Raw genomic sequence first — 19,483 nt, 5'->3', positions numbered from 1 at the left:
CCGCCCTGGCCACTGGAGCTGGCCATGAGCCAGGTATGTACACCGGTCCCCCTTCTTTGGTTGTCTGCTTTGAAAACAACACACTGTTCCGTGTGTTCATAAAAGCCTGATTAGACAATAAAATGACCAAAAGTTTTTTTGAAAGTGAAATATCCCTTAAGGTACCAGTTTAACATCAGCACAGCCTGGAGCAAGCAAACACTCCACTGTGATGGGGAAACTTTCCAATGATAACGGGTGCCGGTTTCGCATAAACCGACACATCCTGAATATTGATTTAACTCTGTACGTAGAAACGGATTACAGTTACATTAAAGTTATACTATGTAACTTTTTTTATAAAACATATCTTAAAATTGTCCTAACTATTAAATCGCTAAAGTTTTAGAACCCCCACTTAATTTCAGCCCCAAAAGCCTTTTCTTTATATGTTTTCTACTTAGCCGTGACAGGGGCGGGATTTCGCGGCAAAATGACGTCATCTGCATCATCCGTATACATTGTGTATACGTTGGCCAATCACATTGCGGATCATACACACGTGATACACTACCGGCCAATCACAGTGCATCTTGCGTCTCTTCAGGAAATAGCTTGCTTCAACAGCTAGAAGTCTAGCCTGTAACTCCCCAACGCCGGTCCGCAGAGGGACACGAGATGCGTGGTGAGGCGGGCGAGGCGGACGCGGGGGTCTGAAGGTCCGGTCCGCGGCGAAAAACGGCGGTATAGCAAACCGCGACCGCGGTTTGCTATACCGCTACTGACCACTAGTTGAGCAACTTACACAGTATAGCTTTAACAATCAGGATTATGTTTTGTGTGGTCATTTCTTATTTTGGATAAGGTTTATACCAGTCCGACTCACTGTGACTTTTATGCACTGACTTTCTGCTCCCAACGGGCGTTGTGAGCATGTAGATCTGCTATTTTCACAATAGAACCGTGTTCTACAAAATGTAATGCCTCAACTCTTAGTGCTCGTCAGGGTGGGGGGGGGGTCCCCAGTTCAAATATGATTATTTTGGGGGTCGCGGCCTGAAAAGGTTGAGAACCACTGTGTTACTGGACCTAATGTATGCGTGATGTCAGAGTGAGGAACATGTCAGGGCTGTCTACACCTATAGGCAGCCGCCAGAGGTCACGACCTTTCCCATCACTGTCCTCCTCGCAGTGTAGCTTTATGGCCGGCTATGTCATCACACACATGCACGTGCACGCACACACACACACACACACACACACACACACACACACACACACACACACACACGCAAGAGGATCTGTTCCTAACCCCAGGTGGCGGGGGGAGGGGACGGTACAAAGGACAAAGGCAGACAGACATAAAGTTCAACTATGATGGATAAAGAGTGTGTGCGTCTACTCGTCCAGACGTTTTAACGGGAGTTTACGTAGCCCTCTGTCGTGGAAATTCGTACGGACTTGAAGTAGAAAGCCAGACCGGTCAATTATGATTATAAGTCATTTCAGGCAATTACTGGCGGGGCCCAGCGTTTCCAAATAAAACACATAAAAACGCTCCTTAAAGGCCTCATCTCCTGTCCTTCCTGCCTTGATGGTCCCATCATGCAGTTTGTAGTGTGTAGTTGCAGGTGAAACATCACAGACATACGTAGAGATGAGCCCAAGATCACCGCTGGACTCTGGGACTGTCCGTCGAAGCTGTCTAGAGGTAGTGGGAGAGCTGGGAATGGGACCGTGTGAAAATTACTCGTCAAGATTATTGTGACCAAAATAATAGCGCTTTACGATAATATCGCGATAATCAAAAATGTGCTTAAAACTCTTAAAATGACACTTTAGTTTAACCACTTGAACCCCAGCATCCCTATATTCCGGGGCAGAATGTTTGCTAAAAAATAGCAGATCTACAAGCTTTTTGGCAAAGACATTTGATAGAGAGTGAAAAATAGACTTTGTCAAGTATGTTCTTTACAGGTCTGTTTGACCATTGTAAAGCCCTTTTCAGACGGGAGGCGGTTGACGCGTCCTAGTATTTCATTTTCAATGAGAGGTGGGTGATCGTTTCATGCACGCACTCGCGGGCGGCAAGAGCTGGATTGTGGTCAACTTTGTATTATCGGCCAGCGTTTACTCGTGGAACGGCACACCACGGCGCGATCCCCGCTGATCCAAGCTAGAACGCCCGCTTTAATAGTCCCCTGTCTGAAACAGCCTTAAGACGGAGGACAATTTCACGATAAATTAAATCTCTGCGATACCATTATTGTGAGCGTTTTTTATCACGATAAAAGATGATATTGTCTACTCTAGATGAAGGCTGCTGGTGTCTATTGTAGTGCAGGTTGGATGATGGCCGCTGGTTTCTGTTGTATCGGGGGATGAATGATGGCTGCTGGCTTCTACTGTAGTGTGCTAAAACTGCTAGCACTAATGAATGTATTTACTTGATTTGTATATGCAATGCTATACTGTGGTGTACATTCAGGATTTGTTATGTGTTTAGTCAATTGTTGAAATGTGTCAGATGATGAGTAGTACCAAAAGGCTTGCTAATTTTAACCAAATGTTACTGAAAAATGTTCCTCATGTTCTTTGTTGAAGTATTGAGCAATGAACATTGGAAAACATTTGATTCCAAAATTGAGGGGGGGGAGCGTGTTTGAATGAAACCCTTCGTGTAAGTTTGAGGTGAAAATAAACACACGGGACAAATAGCTTGGTCGTTAGTATTTGTGTTTGACAGTTAGGAAGCTGTGTTATGCTGCTTAAGCCGAGCGGCTTTTTGGCAAGGGGCGAGGCGGGCCTAAGGTGACTGACACATTTATACCTCCCTATCAGAGGACCTGATCGCCGGCCAGCAGGGGCTTCTGAGAGCTCAGCAGGAGCAAATGACATGGCAGCCTTCCCTCCCGCACTGGCCCAGAAAACACCATCCATCACACACACACACACACACACACACACACACACACACACACACACACACACACACACACACACACACACACACACACACACACATACATATACACACACAAACAACTCATACACAGTGGTGTAAAGTAACTAAGTACATTTACTTAAGTACTGTACTTATTGTAAGTACAATTCTGAGTATTTCCAATTTCCAATACTTTTACTTCTAGTCCACTACATCTCGTATCCAAATATTGTACTTTTACTCCACTACAATTATTTGAAAACTTTAGTTACTAGATATACATTACCAGTAAGACTCCCTAATCGGGAGATAAGCGACCGTAGGTGGCTTATCTCCACAAATAGGGCAAAAATTTGTTTTTCCAAAATCTTCCTGATCCATGTTGATGACATGAGTGTAGACATGCTGTGTAGTGATATTTGTGATTTTAGGGCAAAAACTGTAGGAGCAGTGTCCAAAAATGTGTTTTAAAAATCGGCCTGAAGGTGGCGCTAGAATAGGGCCATGTGAGAAATGAGGGGTGGGGTCTCCGCGTTGCCTTGCCGGACGAATAGGTACCGGCCCCGGCTCTCCCGGACGCTCCTAGGCCGAGTTACGGCATTTTATGTGCGCTGCAGTGGCAGGGGGTCCTCCACTGGGGGCGCCACCACTTTTGCATCCGTTCTGGAGCACCAGGAGTGGGTGGTCCCCGGGAATTCCCCGTGAGCAGCCCCGTCAGGGGCGTGCACAGACATTTTGAGGGGGGGGTGCTCAAGTGGAAAAAAAGGGCACCTTGTGCAGCGCGTGGAACCGTCGACTGCCAGTAGTTAGGGATGGGAAGTGTTGCATTGGTGATTCAATGTTTGGGGGACGTGATTTGAATGATGTCACGTGGACAGCGCTTACACATACATTACAGGAGTTAACAGGTACAGACAATGGTCTATTGATATGCATACATGCCCTGCTGTGACATATCCAGGCTATATCTATTGATATGCATGCATCAATTAAATGTGTATTTGGCTGCGGACCCACATCTCAAAATATTTTGTTCCAGGGACCCCCAGAAGCAAAGACTTTAGTTAATTTGGGTCTTGCCTCAAGCTAGATGCAGAATAGATACATGCTGTTTTGATTACAGATAGCCTACACATGTGGCAAGATTCCAGAGCATTTTGGGGCATAAATATATTAGAACCTTTTAATCCAGAATTGACCAATGTCACCATGGTCCATGCACACTGCACAAAACAACAAAACAAACACTGTACAAAAACATGGGGGGGTCCCAGATGAGTAAAGACCCATCCAAAAGTAAAACAGGTTATTCTGTCTGCTTTCAAATTGTAGTAAATGAACTCAGGTTGTTTTAAAACCTACAAAACAACTCTAATATTATGAAAATCGGACATTAACTGGCTGGTGTACTGTTCTGGGAGGTCCCAAAATAGATAACCCCCAGGGGCGGGGGTCTTAACATTTTACACCCATCATTTACTCATTTGAGTCCTTGACCCAGAACACATAGGATTGGCATGTTTAATTACGTTTCTAGGTTGTCTAGAAGCCAAGATAGCACAAATTATGTATTTTATGTCGGCCATTTTGCATTTGGATTTTTGGATTCCCCATGCTCTGAAGATTCCAAAAATGTATAGTTTTACTAATCTCCAAAACTTTTGAACAAAAGTACACAGTGAACCTGACTAAAAAAGGGCACTTTGATCCAGGAAGGCAAAAGGGCAGGTGCTCTGGCACCCCCTAGTGTCTACCTGTGCACGTCCCTGAGCCCCGTTGGGGTGGTCATTTGGTCATTTTTGCACATTTGGTCATTTTTTACATCTGGGGGTCCCCCAGGGACCTGGGGATCCCTGGGGCCCCGGGGGTCCTTGGAGGTTGTAGTTTGGCAGGCAAGGAGTGTGTGTGTAAAATCTGGCATGGATCGGGTCAACGGGTGCGGAGATATAAGCAGGGAAAAAGTGTGACGTGTGACGTGTGAGCACATTTGGTAATTTTTTACATCTGGGGGTCCCCCAGGGACCTGGGGGTCCCTGGGGCTCCGGGGGTCCTTGGAGGTTGTAGTTTGGCAGTCAAGGAGTGTGTGTGCAAAATTTGGCATGGATGGGGGCAACGGTTGTGGAGATATGAGCAGGGCAAAAGTGTGACGTGTGACGTGTGACTGACTGACTCACTCACTCACTCACTCACAGACAGCCGGTGGAGGTTTTGGTAGTAAATGCGACCTACGGTCGCAATAATTTCACAAAACATACATTAACGACTTTAGCCCTATTTTATACGTTGGCTATTTGAAAATAGCCGATCTACAAGCTTGCGACGTGTTGTGAGCTTGTAGATCTGCTATTTTCAAAATTGTTGTACTTTTACTTTAAGTATTTATTGATGCCAATACTTTCATACTTTTACTCAAGTACATTTTGAATTCCTGACTTTTACTTGTAACAGAATACTTCTATATTGCAGTATTGATACTTTTACTTTTTTAGAAAATATTAGTACTTTTTCCAACAACTGAGTAAGAGTACAAAAGTATTGGCATCAAAAGATAGGTAAAGGAGTAAAAGTAAAGGTTCTCATCATTATGCATAGGTTTTCAAATGTATAAAATCTATAACAATCCTAAATGTATTGAAAATAGCTAATTGATCTACAAACCCACAACTCATCTCATAGCGACCCGTTGTGAGCTTCTAGATCGGCTATTTTCAAATAGCTGAAGTATAGGGCTGAAGTAGTTAATTCATGTTTTGTAATAATAATCAAAATCAAAAAAGTAAAAGTATTGAAAATTTGAAATACTCCAGTAAAGTAAAAACTAACATAAAAGTGTACTTAAGTACAGTACTTGAGTAAATGTACTTTACACCACTGACTGGATCTCAAATTGTGCAGAGGCACTCACCATAAAACCGTGCATGCCCAGTCGTTGCCCACACACACATACATGGCACATACTGTATGCATGCACGCACACATGCACGCATACATTTCGCTTTTGATTAAATAACATGGTTCTGCTGCGAGAAGGGAGACTTATTAATGCTAATATTTTCCCCACTATTAAAAGTCTCAGCACTGCACTTCATCTTCAGTGTGTGTGTGTGTGTGTGTGTGTGTGTGTGTGTGTGTGTGTGTGTGTGTGTGTGTGTGTGTGTGTGTGTGTGTGTGTGTGTGTGTGTGTGTGTGTGTGTGTTGTTGTGTGTGTGCGTGCACCAGGGACATGCAGAGAATGTTAGAGAGGCAGGGGCTGAAATTTCTAAAAGGGCCTTTTGGTGAACATATCGAAAATAGTAGAGCTCCAAGCCCACAACGCGTCACAGCGACAGCGCGACGCGTTTAAAAGTGTTACAGCTGATCAGCCAAATGAGATATAGGCATATAAGTGATATTACACTGATTGTATATCTGTTCTTGAGGTAATTGTTCATCCCCCAATAAGATGATGACTAATTTGACCTTTGGGATACACAAATAAGTTGGTGTGTCCAAAAATGTTGTTACTGGACTCTGCCTTTGTAGGGCAGCATAGTAAAAACTGCATTCATGGTCTGGAGAGGGCCCTTTTTACAGATGGATAAAAGGGCAGGGGCTCAAGCCCCCTTTGATGTCTATGTGTGTGTGCACGCACTCCGCACACACATGTCTCGTAGTTCTTATTAAAATGCTCATTATTGGGGTGTTTGGAGAATAAACAGTGGTGTAGACGGATGGAGGGTACACGGTGTGCTGTGTAAGATCATAACATCTCTCTCCTTTCTGCGCGAGTTCACTCTCTGCGCACTTAAAATGCCGTCGCGCCGCAAATTAAGATCTAATAAATGAAACCGAATAGTGAAAAAATAAACTTGAAAAACACTAAAATGTTGGAAAACTGGCCTTAAAAAAAATTGACCGCGGTCCGCGGGGGGAAGGAACGGCGAGTGCAGCGAGTTCTGGTGATTGGGTTACAGCTGTGCTCCTCTGAGCGTGATGGCACTGTCAGTGTTTTTTCACCAATAGTCTGGAAGCAGATTAATGGCAGTTGGAAGGTTGGTTGATGATGCCGACCACACTGCCGCTGTTTGAAACGCTTGGTTTCAAACACACCCACACACACACACGCACACACACACACACACACACACACACACACACACACACACACACACACACACACACACGCACACACACACACACACGCACACACGCACACACACACACACACACACACACACACACACACACAGGGGCGTCACACCAAATTCTGGGCCCTGGGTACAAGGATTCACTGCGGGCCCCCCATGAATGTTAACTATTGAAAAATAGCAGATATACAAGCTCACAGCGTGGCACCGAGTGCCACGCTGCGAGCTTGTAGATCTGCTATTTTTGAAAAAACATGAAAATGTATGTTTCCATGTCAGTGGAGCTCAAACGTTTTCATGTCAAGGACCCCCAAGATGATATGTATTTGGCCACGAACCCCCATCTCAAAATATTTAGTTCCAGGGACCCCCCAGAAGCAAAATATGAGTTACAAATGTTTGCTTAAAAAATACACATATTCAAAGATTTGCACACATTTTCACGCCTTTTCAAAAATAGCAGATCTACAAGCTCGGAGCGCGGCACCAAGTGCCGCGCTGCGAGCTTGTAGATCTGCTATTTTTCAATAGCTAAAGTTACTAGGGCCCCTCCACATTGGGCCCTAGTAACTCAGTCCCCCCCCCTTGTGACGCCCCTGCACACACACACACACACACCAATATTCTTGTGGACTTGTTAAGGATAGAATTCTATTGCTGCCATTTTGCTGATTGCGCTTCGGTGGGACACACATGGTTCATGCACACAATTTGTTTTGCACACTACACCCACACACACGCGCACGCACGCGCGCACACACACACACACACACACACACACACACACACACACACACACACACACACACACACACACAGAGAGACACGTGCACAAATGTATACTCGTTTCGGAAACAAGTCGGCAGAGTCGCAGGAAATTAGCTTTTAATTGCGTAAACACTGAGCCTGATCAAGTCGGTGTCACGCCACATGGAAGTCCAAGGGGATGTTTCAAAGTCCCGGTCAAGTTGACTTTAACACCCCCCCCCTAACACACACATACACACACGCGCACACACACGTGCTTTGGGGAAAGCGTGGCCAGGTCTCTCCTCCGCTCCAGACGTCTGCCGTCTGGTCATTACTCCTGTTTAGCCCGGATGGAGTTTTATTGCAGGCCCAGAGAGCTGTCACGCCTCCGCTCGGCTCGGCTCGGCACGGCTTGGCTCAGCTCAGCTCAGCTCTGTTGCGCTCGGGGCTTCGTTCTCAGCCCGGCAAACCAGGCCCACCAGTCTTGTCTGCTATACTGTACATGCAGCTCATCTCCCCGCTGCGATATGACAGATTAAGCTCGGAGAGCACTACTGAGACTCACTGAGTGTCTGTTACACATCTTGTGTGTGTATGTGTGTGGGTGCATGTGTCCGCCCTCTCTCTGTCTCCCAACCTTCCCTGTCTGAAGAAATGTGTGTGATTCCCAAAACAACTGTCTCTAAAGCTGAGAGGGCATGTAGTATTCTTATCAGCCATTGAAGATGCCGCAGTCTCCCTATATTTTCCTTGTCAACAGACAGACAGACAGACAGACAGACAGACAGACAGACAGACAGACAGAGATTGTCAATCAACCTGTCAGTTATAGGGTCGGCAGTCAGCCCCTCAGTCATTCTCCAGAGTCAGTGTGGGTGTGTGATCCTGCTGGGAGTGTGGGGGTGTGTTCGTTCGTTCCTGATAGGCCCATTTCATCCCTGCTTTTCTAGTTATGAGACTGCAAGGGATTGGGGGTGTTCTCTGGGACAAGGGGAAAGGGTTCATGGATTGGGGGTGTTCTCTGGGACAAGGGTTCATGGATTGGGGGTGTTCTCTGGGACAAGGGGAAAGGGTTCATGGACTTCATGTCACCAATTAAGAGCTTTAACTGATGTTGAACTTTGTTGGAATCTTGGGTTGTATAGCTACAGTACCTGGCCATGATGTAAGTTCAGATATTCTGCGGGGGTCATCCCTATGTTCCCCGGGGTACTATGTTCCCCGGGGTACTATGTTCCCCAGGTTCTAAGTTGCCCGCTTATCCCCTCAAAAGTTTCTAGGGTTAGGGTTAGGCTTAGGGTTATAAGCACTGGCAGGTTAGAACCCGGGGACCGTAGATAGATACGCTCCCCTTCAGTGCACTGTGAGCGAGCAACTGGAAGTAGCGATCAGAGTTGTGGACTTGAACTCAAGTCTGACGTGATGCCAAATTTTCAGATGAAGTACAGGACAATATTTGGACTTGGAATGTCATGCCCAGCTAGTTAAACAAACCAGGGTTCTAACAAAGTTCAACAACACAACATTGAATCTTCCACCGAATGTAGAGCCTTATAGCAGCAGGTGAATGTTTGATCCAAGGTCAATAGCTCAATTTCTAAGGCTTAAAGGCATAACCAATCTGCATATTTACCTGCACACCACATCGAGTACTCCGTTCATGAGCTGGCCCATGTAAACGTTTATCCTGTACAAGAAGCTTTTGTGTGTGGTCAAAGAATGGTATAAATAAGCAAAATAGTTAAGTTTTGATGGCATTCCTGGCAACCATAGCCTCACCTTGCAGATGACTGCTATTAATTGCTAACACAGCAAGACCAACTGTCGAACAGTGTTTTTCTGTGTTCATAACTTAGCTAGTAGGAGAGCATTGATAAGTTGTGTGAATTTCTTTGTTCATGGTTAGTTCAGCGTTGGCTTAACGCCGAAACGCGTTGTTGCTGGCTGCTCTGCAACATACCATGAAGACTTAAAATATAAAAGAAAAAGTGCCTTAAAGGACTGTTCAGTGAGTGCTGGTGTCTTTGAGAATGTTCTTGTAAAGATTCCCAACCGTGCACCCGGTAAGAGGTTTAGTATTGTTGAAACGAGTTGGAGTCGTGCTCGCACCTCTGCTTTAAATTGGTTCATGGTTAGGTCTACATAGAAACAGCGATATTGTACATTATAAAAGGTGCATACCCTTAATAAGTCCTTAATGGTGAAATGAGGCAGAATCCTAGATACTTTGCACATGCATAAGCAACAAATAACTCAAATACAAACCGTAACTTAAAGGAGCTATAGTCAACTATTTCTTGAAAAACGGATGCTAAAATAAAAATAATGTTTCGAAAATATTTTATAAAAAAATAAGCTTCATATATGTGTTTCTATTTAAAAATGACCACAAAAAGCGTAAAATAATGATAAAATAATCATTTTGGCCATTGTCAGACCGACACTTTGTTTACATTCTAGTCTTTAGACTAGGATGTAAACAAAGTGTCGGCCATACAATGAAAAAGTTGACTATAGCTCCTTTAAAATACAAAACATCAGGTTGTTTCATTCAGACATTTTATTCTCAGAGCTTTTCATCCAAATTAAATGTAAAAATGTTTGTTCCCTTTTTTTAAACATTTCATAAACCTGATTAAAACGAGCGCTCTCATGTTTTCCATTTCCAAGATCCTCAAGAACATATTTGGATATGGCTTACCGAACATTTCACATGGTCTAGTAAATACCAACATGGCTGTATCACTCATGCTGCATCTGCTTGACTGTTAATTCAAGGAATGAGACGCCCAGCGGTGTGATAAATGTCCTGGTGGCGTGGTTGCGTGCTTCAGAACGGCCCCGCTGACTGACTGCCCTCCTCAATCCAGCCGTTCCCGTCAACGACCTGCTGACATGCCAACCACCCCCATGTGGCATTAGCGGCACCGCATGGTGCCCCCCTTTTACCATGCGCCCGAGACCCGGTCCATTAGCGGCCAACACACAAACCCACACCCAACCAGCAGTCCACTTCTAAAAACCCCAATGCCCCTTTTTATTAACCCTATTAAAGTTTACTGTGTTATTCCGAGCGGTACCTGCCTGTTCTATCAAGGTTTACCGGCCCCCACACAGCATTAAAAAGATAAGGGGCAGTTTAGCCATGTGCAGATGGAGAGGTGGGCGACGCTCGCATGAAAAAGTACACATGGAAAACCTTCTGAGAGCAGGACAACGCTTCTACCAGATTCTCTAATGAATGCGTGTGTGCATGTGTGTGTGTGTGTTAGAGATAGAGAGAGAGCAGTGCATCCTGTCCAAGCCTTTGGAGCTCCCGCGGAACAAGGTGATGGCTGTATAATGATGCTGGGGTAACGAGACACAGCCCGTCCATATTGTTTATCACTCAGTGACCCCGCGTTGCCATTATGGCTTTCACAGACACGAGGCAGAGCGCTTCCTAACAATGCTATGAGTGATATGACAAGAACGAGGGACTGTATCGCATTTCTCCAAAGGCGAATGTTTTTTTTTTCCCCCATCCCGATCTCAAGAATGCCGAGCATCTGGACCGCGCTGCTGGTCCCGAGCCGGTGGTGGAGCGAGTGTCAGGAATGAGGGGAGGAGAGGGAGGGAGGTGGTGCTTGTGGCGGCGGGGGTGGCGTTCGCTCCGGGAGCAGTTTGTTCGTTTGCAGCCGTTTGTCGTTGTCCCCCCGGCCAGCGTCCTCGTCGTGGGGATACAGTACTGAAACATAAGGATTTGTTACCACTGGAAGACATCCCTGTTTCCAGTTACATCAGAACCCAAAATTTCCACATCACTTTAGAGAGAGTTGGAGAAAAAAAATAAAAATAAAATAAAGGCAAGAGTAAGGGAGATATAAATGTAAGAAAAGCCAAGTGACTAAGGGGAAGATTTTTGTGTGATTTTTGTTGTTGTTGAGGTTGAGCGATATCCCTAACTGTCCCCTTCCAAAGAACACACAGAGCTAAATAGGTCATTGGTGCGTATAGGACATGCTCACTTGCTTTAGAAAGAGGCTGAAAACAGTTTTTCAGACCCTGTGCTCTGCTTGGGTTATTGAATAATAGGACTACACTTTTTGAGACGGAGTGAGAGAAACGGAGAGTGTAAGGTCGAGAAAGACACCAAAAAAAAACTTGTTTCAGAGCGTTGTTTGGGAGTTTTCTGATGAAAACGAATTAAAATAATCTTATTTAGGTGGTTCTGGCACATATCCCTGAATGTCGATTTCTCTTGGACGTGTTTCCAGGCCTAGGAGGAGGGGTTGGCCACAACGTTGGACAGAACATGCAAGCCCAGCAGCAGCAGCAGGCCCGGCCTGCTTCTGTCCGTTCCAGAGTCTGCGCTGCTGCTGTTCCATTGCCACAATAAGCGGAGGTGGCAGGTCATTTGGATCTGGCCGACTTGTTGTGGCTTCTGTGTTTTGTCTACCATGTTATACGGCAATGGCTAAGCTTAGCTGTCCTGGAACGGTCCAAAACAGTGTCCTTTCATCTCTGTCTGGGGGAAAGAGAGGTTGTAGAAGGAGGCCAGCGCCAAACCCATCATTCCCTCAGCCTCCGGGGCCTATATAACGTCCCGGGGTCCGGCACTGCTATAGCCTGGATGCAGCGTGCTGCACTGGGCAAAGCACTCCTCGTCCTCCACACCCCGTATATCTGTCTTGGTCCTTTCTTACTTTCTCAGTCATTCACCCTTACTCTTTTGCCTAGAGATATTCCCAGGTTTCTCCCTCTGTGTCTGTTTGCCTCATATCTTACTAGCTCGCTGTCTTTTGGGAGGAAAGTTGAGGCAGGCAATTTATGAAACAATAAAACCTCTCAGACTACTCGAGGGACTCTTAGTTTGTGTTGCTTCAGTTTGGCCCATGTTGCAGACACATCTATTAAGATCTGAGCAATCCGCAGTGTGAAAGTTAAAGGTGTTTTGGCTGCCATTCACCACCGGCTCTTCAGCTGGTGGCCAGAGCCCACAGGCTATACTGTATATGTTCAGATATGCTGATTATACATGTGTTTTTGTCCTTAGTTCTGATTTCCAATGAGCTGACAGCCTTTTGAAATGTTAAGGTGTGTGACAAACGAGGACAGAACAGCAGAAGGGATGAGACAGTTAATGTGATATTAAACAGCATGTGCAAAAATAAATCCTTTTTGAAAGGTTTGGCCTAACCTGGCTCCAGAGATCCGCTTTAATGAGGTCCTGCAAGTTGGAATGTCTTTGCTCCCCGGAACGAAGCATGATCCCTTGACGGCCAGTGATTGTTTGTAGTCCTTGAAAAGACATGCGTTCAGGGTTCAGCCCTGTGGTAGTGAAACAGTCAATAATATGATTGGAGTGATGGTTGATTGCACCTGGACTGGCTCGTGGTAGCAGTGAGTGAAGTCATTTTTCCATGCCGAGTGCAGCCCTAACGAACATCTTGCAAAAGCCACTTATTTTTCTATTCTCCCCAATGACAGGAGTTATTCGAGACCACAACATTGAAATATCATTGAGCTTGATAATGGAATGCTCAGACCCCTGACCTTTTTAATGTGGAGAAGTGGTTAGTCCTTTGGAGCTGGTAATGGGAGGCTTGTGGCTTTGAATCAAGCATAGACCCCCGCTGGTAGGTCCCTGGGCCAAGTGGTTCTATGTTACCTCTCTCTCCTTAGCTCCAGCCAGCCAGCAAGCCACCACTATATCCCCACTGCTGGGCGCATTGTAAGTTATGCTAAAGGCTCACAGTGTCTGCTCGGCGAATACATCATGTAGTTCTAATAGAGTTCCATGTCTGGTACGTGAGGCCGCACCAGTCAAACGGTCACTCAATCCAGTCAAGCAGTGGCCCCCTGCCACTTCACGCTCGGCAGAAGGGAAGGAAGTACCAGAGAATTCATTTTGTCGACATGCATGCAGTGAACCCAATAAGGCGAGGCATTAAAAGTGTCTGCGGGAGACGAGATGCAGAGGAGCAGGGTTACGAGGGGTAAGTCAGACAGAGCAGAGTTGGGGTTTGAGATGGCTAGACAAAGCCTTTGGGCTGACGACACATCCTGCCCTGTCCTGTCCTGTCCTGTTCTGCCCAGTCCTGGCTGTAAACACGGGGCCTTAAACACTTCTCCTGCTCTGGTCCCCAGGTTCTGTCACGCTCTCTCATCCGCCCACCCTCTGTCTAGAGTTTCTCCCTTCAGACCAGGAGTGTTTGCATAAGTGCAGGAATCATCATCAGCCCAATTGCTCTAACTGACCACTGCAGTGGGCCATCAATCTCTATTATATTCACCACGCTGCTTCACGTAGTTGTCATTAGCGTGGTCGTCACTCTACTAATACCTCTTCCTATGGTTTTCTGTTGCAGCTTAATTGATTGCAGCTCTAATATTGCCGCCCCAGCCTTCCTCCCCGGCTCTCTTTCACTTACTATATATTTCACCGTGCCTGGGGGGAGACCTGCGGCTGAGGAGTGAAGAAGTAAATCAAGGCGTGAGTGGATTAGGGCTACACGGTCTGCAGCTGCTTCTCCTGCCGCCTCCCCCTCTGTCCGTCGACATTATTTTTCTTGGGACAGGTTTGAAGCATGTTCGCCGAGTTTGCATGTTTGAAATATTGACCCCGCTACGAAAGCTCCCAAATGTTGTCACAAATCCCCCCCCCCCATCAACCCACAATGCCGGCAAATGCCGCACACACATTTTGCTCTCAATAAATCCCTGATAGATATACGAGGGAGGGTTAATAACTCATCCGGCACCTGGGAGCGAGGGAGAGCGCTGGGGAGGGAAACCGAGCAGAGCACCACGTTCATTTCCTCTATTCGTTTCAGGAGGAACAAGTTCATTTTCACCAGACACACACTTTGTCTTTCTGTGTGCTTCAGGTTCAAGGATGGAGCAAAAAAAAAAAAACATCTCTTGGAGTCATTGTTGTACGAGGGGAGGAAAATAAGGAAAGAATAAACTCCCCAAAATATGGACTAACCAATAAATCCGTCTTCCAGCCGGTCTGCCTGTTGTCTTCCCCTGGCATGGCACATCAAGAAACTATGCCAGAGAGGTCACCATGTAATGTTCGGGTCACATTTTACATCCATGTGCACTCAGCGGCGTTAGATTAGCCCCTGTAATTAAGCCTCACGGTCGTTGACCCCTGAGACCGACGATGTGATTGAGTATCATGTTTAATGCATTTCACTGTTTGAACTTTTCTCTGTTTTCACATAAAAAAGTCACATCTGACGAAAAAGAAAGGGAATAAATGTTCTTTAACCGCTGTGTGGGTGTGAGAGGGGAAGTGCACAGTGAAATCCAGAGCATTATTTAACTCTGAGAGAGTAAAAATGGACCCTGTGCGGGTCTGGGAGTTCGAGCGGTTGCTTCCCCTTTACCGTAAACCCCTGGAGGCTCTGGCCTGGCCTCCGTGTCTTAAATGACCGTTCAACCGTCCTGCGCAACATCACACCGGACTTTCGGACTCTCTTGATTGGGCTGACCCAGGGCCGTAGCCACAACAGAACCTTAGTGGTCCACTAGAACATGCTGCCAGGTCCACTGTACACTCCACACGAGAGGGTCTGGGGCGGCTGCGCCAAGTCAAACTGAACCCAAGCCAGGCGCGGCCCGCAGGAAACAAGTGGGTCCACCCTGTAGCGGTGGAGGTTTGGCGCAGTGTGTTTCCTCTTTTCTTAGTCTCTCTCTCTCTCTTTCTCTCTGGCTGCAGTGTGTGATATTACAGCTCTATACATGGATGACTGGATCTCTCTCTCTCCTGCTGCCTTTGTCTGTCTCTCCACTCTTGTGTACACATGTTGGCTCCTGCACAACGATTGTGGTTTTTGCTTAGCTCTCTGTCTGTCTGTCTGTCTGTCTGTCTGTCTGTCTGTCTGTCTTTCTGTCTGTCTCTCTCAGTCACTCCCTCTCTCAACTCTCTCCTTGTCCTTGCTTCTCGTACATTCTTACATTTAATGTCAGCTTAGCGGGATCCTTGTTTAGTTCTTGGCTTTTGGAAAAGCTATGTTGTTGTTTGAAACTGGCCAGGCCCTCGCGTCGAGTTTCTCTGAGCCAGGTCGTCGGGTTCAGCATTACACACTGACCCTTCCGTTCCGGGCAGTGTGGCAGCTCTGCTGCTTGTGCCGGACTGGCTCTAGCAATTGATTTGCTTCCCCTCCAGTTACCTATCTTTAATAAACAGTGCAACCTTTTTACGTTTTCTAAGTGCTGGCTGGGATTGGAATTGAGGAATTAGTTGCGAGAGGATTAAAGAATTGAGATCCACCAATATGACAGTAGAGGAGACATGCGACTTCACACCTGGGGAGAAGAGAATAAAGTGATGATCCTTCTCTCTTTTTTTCTTTCTCTCCTTCATTTCCTTCCCTATCAATTTCTTGCGAATATTTATGCCTTTTCCACATCTCTCTTCTGTACTCCCCTTCTTCGTCTCACTCTGTCTCTTTAAACCTCTTTCTTTTTTCCCTACTATTAAGTGGTTCTGCTGTGAGTTCTGATTGAAGGGGAACCAGCTGCCCCTCAGGCAGGCCTGTAGGTGGTCGTGGTTCTGGTGACAAAGCCCACAGAATCAGGCATCACTTCATCAGATACCACAAACTTAGCCTGGCAGTGGCCAGGCAGCAAGCTTTGCATGCCTGGCCTCTTGGTTAAAACCCTGTAGGAGTGGCTTCAAATGAGTGAAGTGTTTTAAACCCTTTCTTGTTCATGTGGATTCTTCTCTCATCTTTCCTACTTTCCCTGTATATGAACCCCCTCTCTTTACAGCACAGTTAAGGCGTTATGGCCAGACAGAATCTGAGGAACACGGCACAGGATATCATCCTCACACAGTACATCCTGTGGAGTCTGTTCCAAGAAAAAATAAAATCACATCTAAATGGGAAGCAGAGGGCTGCGAGTGGCAGATGACTGTCTGTCAGTGCTCATGTCCGTCCAGCAGCAACAAGAAGCAGCTCCGGACATGATTTCAGTCAGTCAGTCAGTCAGTCTTTAACCATGGCCACGCCGCCAGACTGCCCTGACACTGCCAGTAGACTCGTGCTCTAAGCTAGCCAGCCGGTCAGGCCAGCCAAGTCAGTCAGTCATTCAGCCCGCCAAGCATGTCAACAATTGTTTTCAATCAATCACTTTCAGCTATGATTTCCCCCACGTTGCTCCATCTAAAGCTTCTGTGGCCCTCTCTTTCTCCCGGCTCTTGCTCGCTCTCCGTCTCAGGCCGATGAGAGACGCTCTCAGAGAGGTATCCAAGTGACTCAAGTGTTTTGACATTTTGGACGGCTCCTCTGGGAACGTGTTTGGAGTTTCTTTGGATGATCAGCGAAAAAAGTTCAAAGGGTTTTTCAAGTGTGGTGCGGTTGAGTCCTGCGTGACCCTTTTCTGATGCGTTAAGAAGAAGGACGGGAGGGGGTGGCCCTCGAGGCACGTAACCCGACTAGACTGCGCTCTGTGTGGGCTTGACCCTTCATCAACCCCCCCTCGGTGGAGTGGCTCATGGCCAGAGGAACCCAGAGTGAAGCAACAAACGTCAAGAATCTGCTTCTACTCTCTGTCAGTCATGCTCCGGGCCTCTGTTTCATTTGGAAGGTGCTGCCGTCACTTGCTCGCTTTGTGCTCCCACCCGAGCGGCCCCGTTTCTCCTCCTCCTCCTCTCCTTAATCTTGAAACCATCAGCTCCCCAAGTCTGCTTCTCTTTAAATTGAATTTGAAATGTTCGTTCTTTTTTAAGCCGGGTTAGTAAATCCCTCCGGGGCCTTGTGGATTTCACCACGTGCAGTTCTGAGGGGAAGTCAGGCGGGGCCACGAGGACTGCTGATGTGCACACCATGTTTTTCGCTCAGCATCGTCCAGAAACCGTCTTATCAACACTGCAGCAGTTGACCGCTCTCTGGGCGGCTATGTAGCCCAGATAACTACATATGACACTATCCTTGTTGGCTCAGGAGCTATATTTGGTTACATAGACAAGTCTGCTCACTACAATGAAATTCATTTCTGAGCAGCTGTGTCATTACGGTCAGTTTGGTTCAAAACTTGGGAAGGGGCTGGCATGTCCCCCCCTCTTCCCAAAACCTCTGTTTAGCAAACACGCATGCGGTCTGGAGGCCTTCTGAAAGCATGCATGCCATCTGTGTAGCTAAAACCAGAGAACAAGAACATACAGTAAGCTGAGAACTGAGAAGCTGTCCCGTTGGGATTGATCAGAAGCTAGGATCGTTGGCGTAGCTTGTGATTGAGTTTTTTTTTTTTTTTGTGCTTGATTTGGTATCTGTGCAGCTAAAACCAAAGTACTAGAATGTACAGTACGAGCTGTCCCTTTGGGATTGATCAGAAGCTAGGATGGTTGGCGAGGCCTGGAGATTTAGTTTTTGCTTGATTTGGTACAGCGTCGTTCCTGGAACAACAGGAAAAGATGGGGACAATGGCCGGAAGTGAAGGCTGTGAGGGGAATGGCTTATTGCCTCCTGGTTTCCTGTAGTGTCCAGCCAACAGCAACAGCATGGACTGTTTTTAATTTAGCCTGTCACTTTGTCACTCCGAGGTATGCTTATTAATCTGTGTGTGTGCGTGTGTGTGTGTCGAGGGCTGGGGGATGGGTTGGGGTTGAAAGGTGGCAGTGTTCAGTGTTCGTGCTCGCATGTCTTACCTTGTTTCTCCGAGTCATGTTATATGTTTGCATGGACATCCACCATCATGTATGGACATGGGCGGGTCGTAGCGCCCGCCGTGGTGTTGCTGATGGTCTCTTCTTCCTGTCGCCTCTCTCTCTCTCTCCAGGCCTGTATGAGCTGCTGGCAGCCCTGCCCTCCCAGCTCCAGCCTCACGTCAGCAGCCCTGAGGACAGCGCCTTCCTCCGTGACATGTTCGCAGAGAGGAGCCTCCAGTCGCTGGTCAAGGTAAAAAGAAATCACTCCCTGTCACGGTGTGTGTGTGTGTGTGTGTGTGTGTGTGTGTGTGTGTGTGTGTGTGTGTGTGTGTGTGTGCGCGCGCGTGTGCGTGCGTGCGTGCGTGCGTGCGTGTGCGTGTGTGCGTGTGTGATGGTTGTTTATCAAGGCATGTGTTGTGGGGGGAAACCTTTCCTACAGTTAAAAGTGAAGTCAATTATATTACGGGTTAATTATTTTACTGAGTGAATTACTTAAAGATAAGTAAGTGTGTGATATTTATGTGTTAAAACAAGTTAAACATCTGTATTGTAATAGTAATCATCACTATGGAGTGTTTAAGTAACAGGGGCTTTGTCTCTTTCGTAAACAGAAATGACATTTTCAGCTGGGTCACCAATTTCATCCAATCCAATTTTGTCTGCTTACTTCTTTGTGCAATCACTTCCAATTTCACTTAATTATCCTGTATGGTCCTCTCTCCTGATTGGATACAAGTGCTATACCAATCTGAAAATGCAACTTCTTTTTTTTTTTACTAAAGAGCCGGTGAGAGAGGAGAACCTTGTTACTGAACAAACACCCTATAAGAAAGGATTACTACCACAATATAGAGCTATTCAACAGAAAGAAAATGAACAAAAAAAGAAAGAAATCCTATGTTATATTTTGTCATACAGTGGTGTTGTGTGGCGAGCCCTCCTAAAAGTTCACGAGTGACACCATGACACGTTATTGTATGTAGGCTACTATGTGCATGTCAGCATGTAGATCTATTTTTTAGATAAAAAAAAAAAAAGATT

The 19,483-nt window shown here is 46.3% G+C and overlaps 1 protein-coding gene across 1 annotated transcript in view; it reads left to right on the top strand.

Moving 5' to 3' along the window:
• Window positions 1-16,675: 16,675 nt before the first annotated feature.
• LOC308306800 (MAGUK p55 subfamily member 7-like) overlaps window positions 16,676-19,483 on the top strand; it is a gene marked incomplete at its 5' end in the record, with an annotated part of 139,009 nt that continues 136,201 nt past the window's right edge. Inside the window, 3 exons of the mRNA XM_080751842.1 lie at window positions 16,676-16,768; window positions 17,014-17,038; window positions 18,574-18,692. Coding sequence (XP_080607968.1) covers window positions 16,676-16,768; window positions 17,014-17,038; window positions 18,574-18,692 — 237 coding nt within the window. The remainder of the gene's footprint in view (window positions 16,769-17,013; window positions 17,039-18,573; window positions 18,693-19,483) is intronic.

This window comes from Nannobrachium achirus, assembly GCF_963921795.1.
Source record: "Nannobrachium achirus genome assembly, chromosome: 21".
Taxonomy (NCBI): domain Eukaryota; kingdom Metazoa; phylum Chordata; class Actinopteri; order Myctophiformes; family Myctophidae; genus Nannobrachium; species Nannobrachium achirus.
The sequence above is the reverse complement of the archived record's forward strand: the minus strand, read 5'-3'. Positions and strand labels throughout refer to the sequence as shown.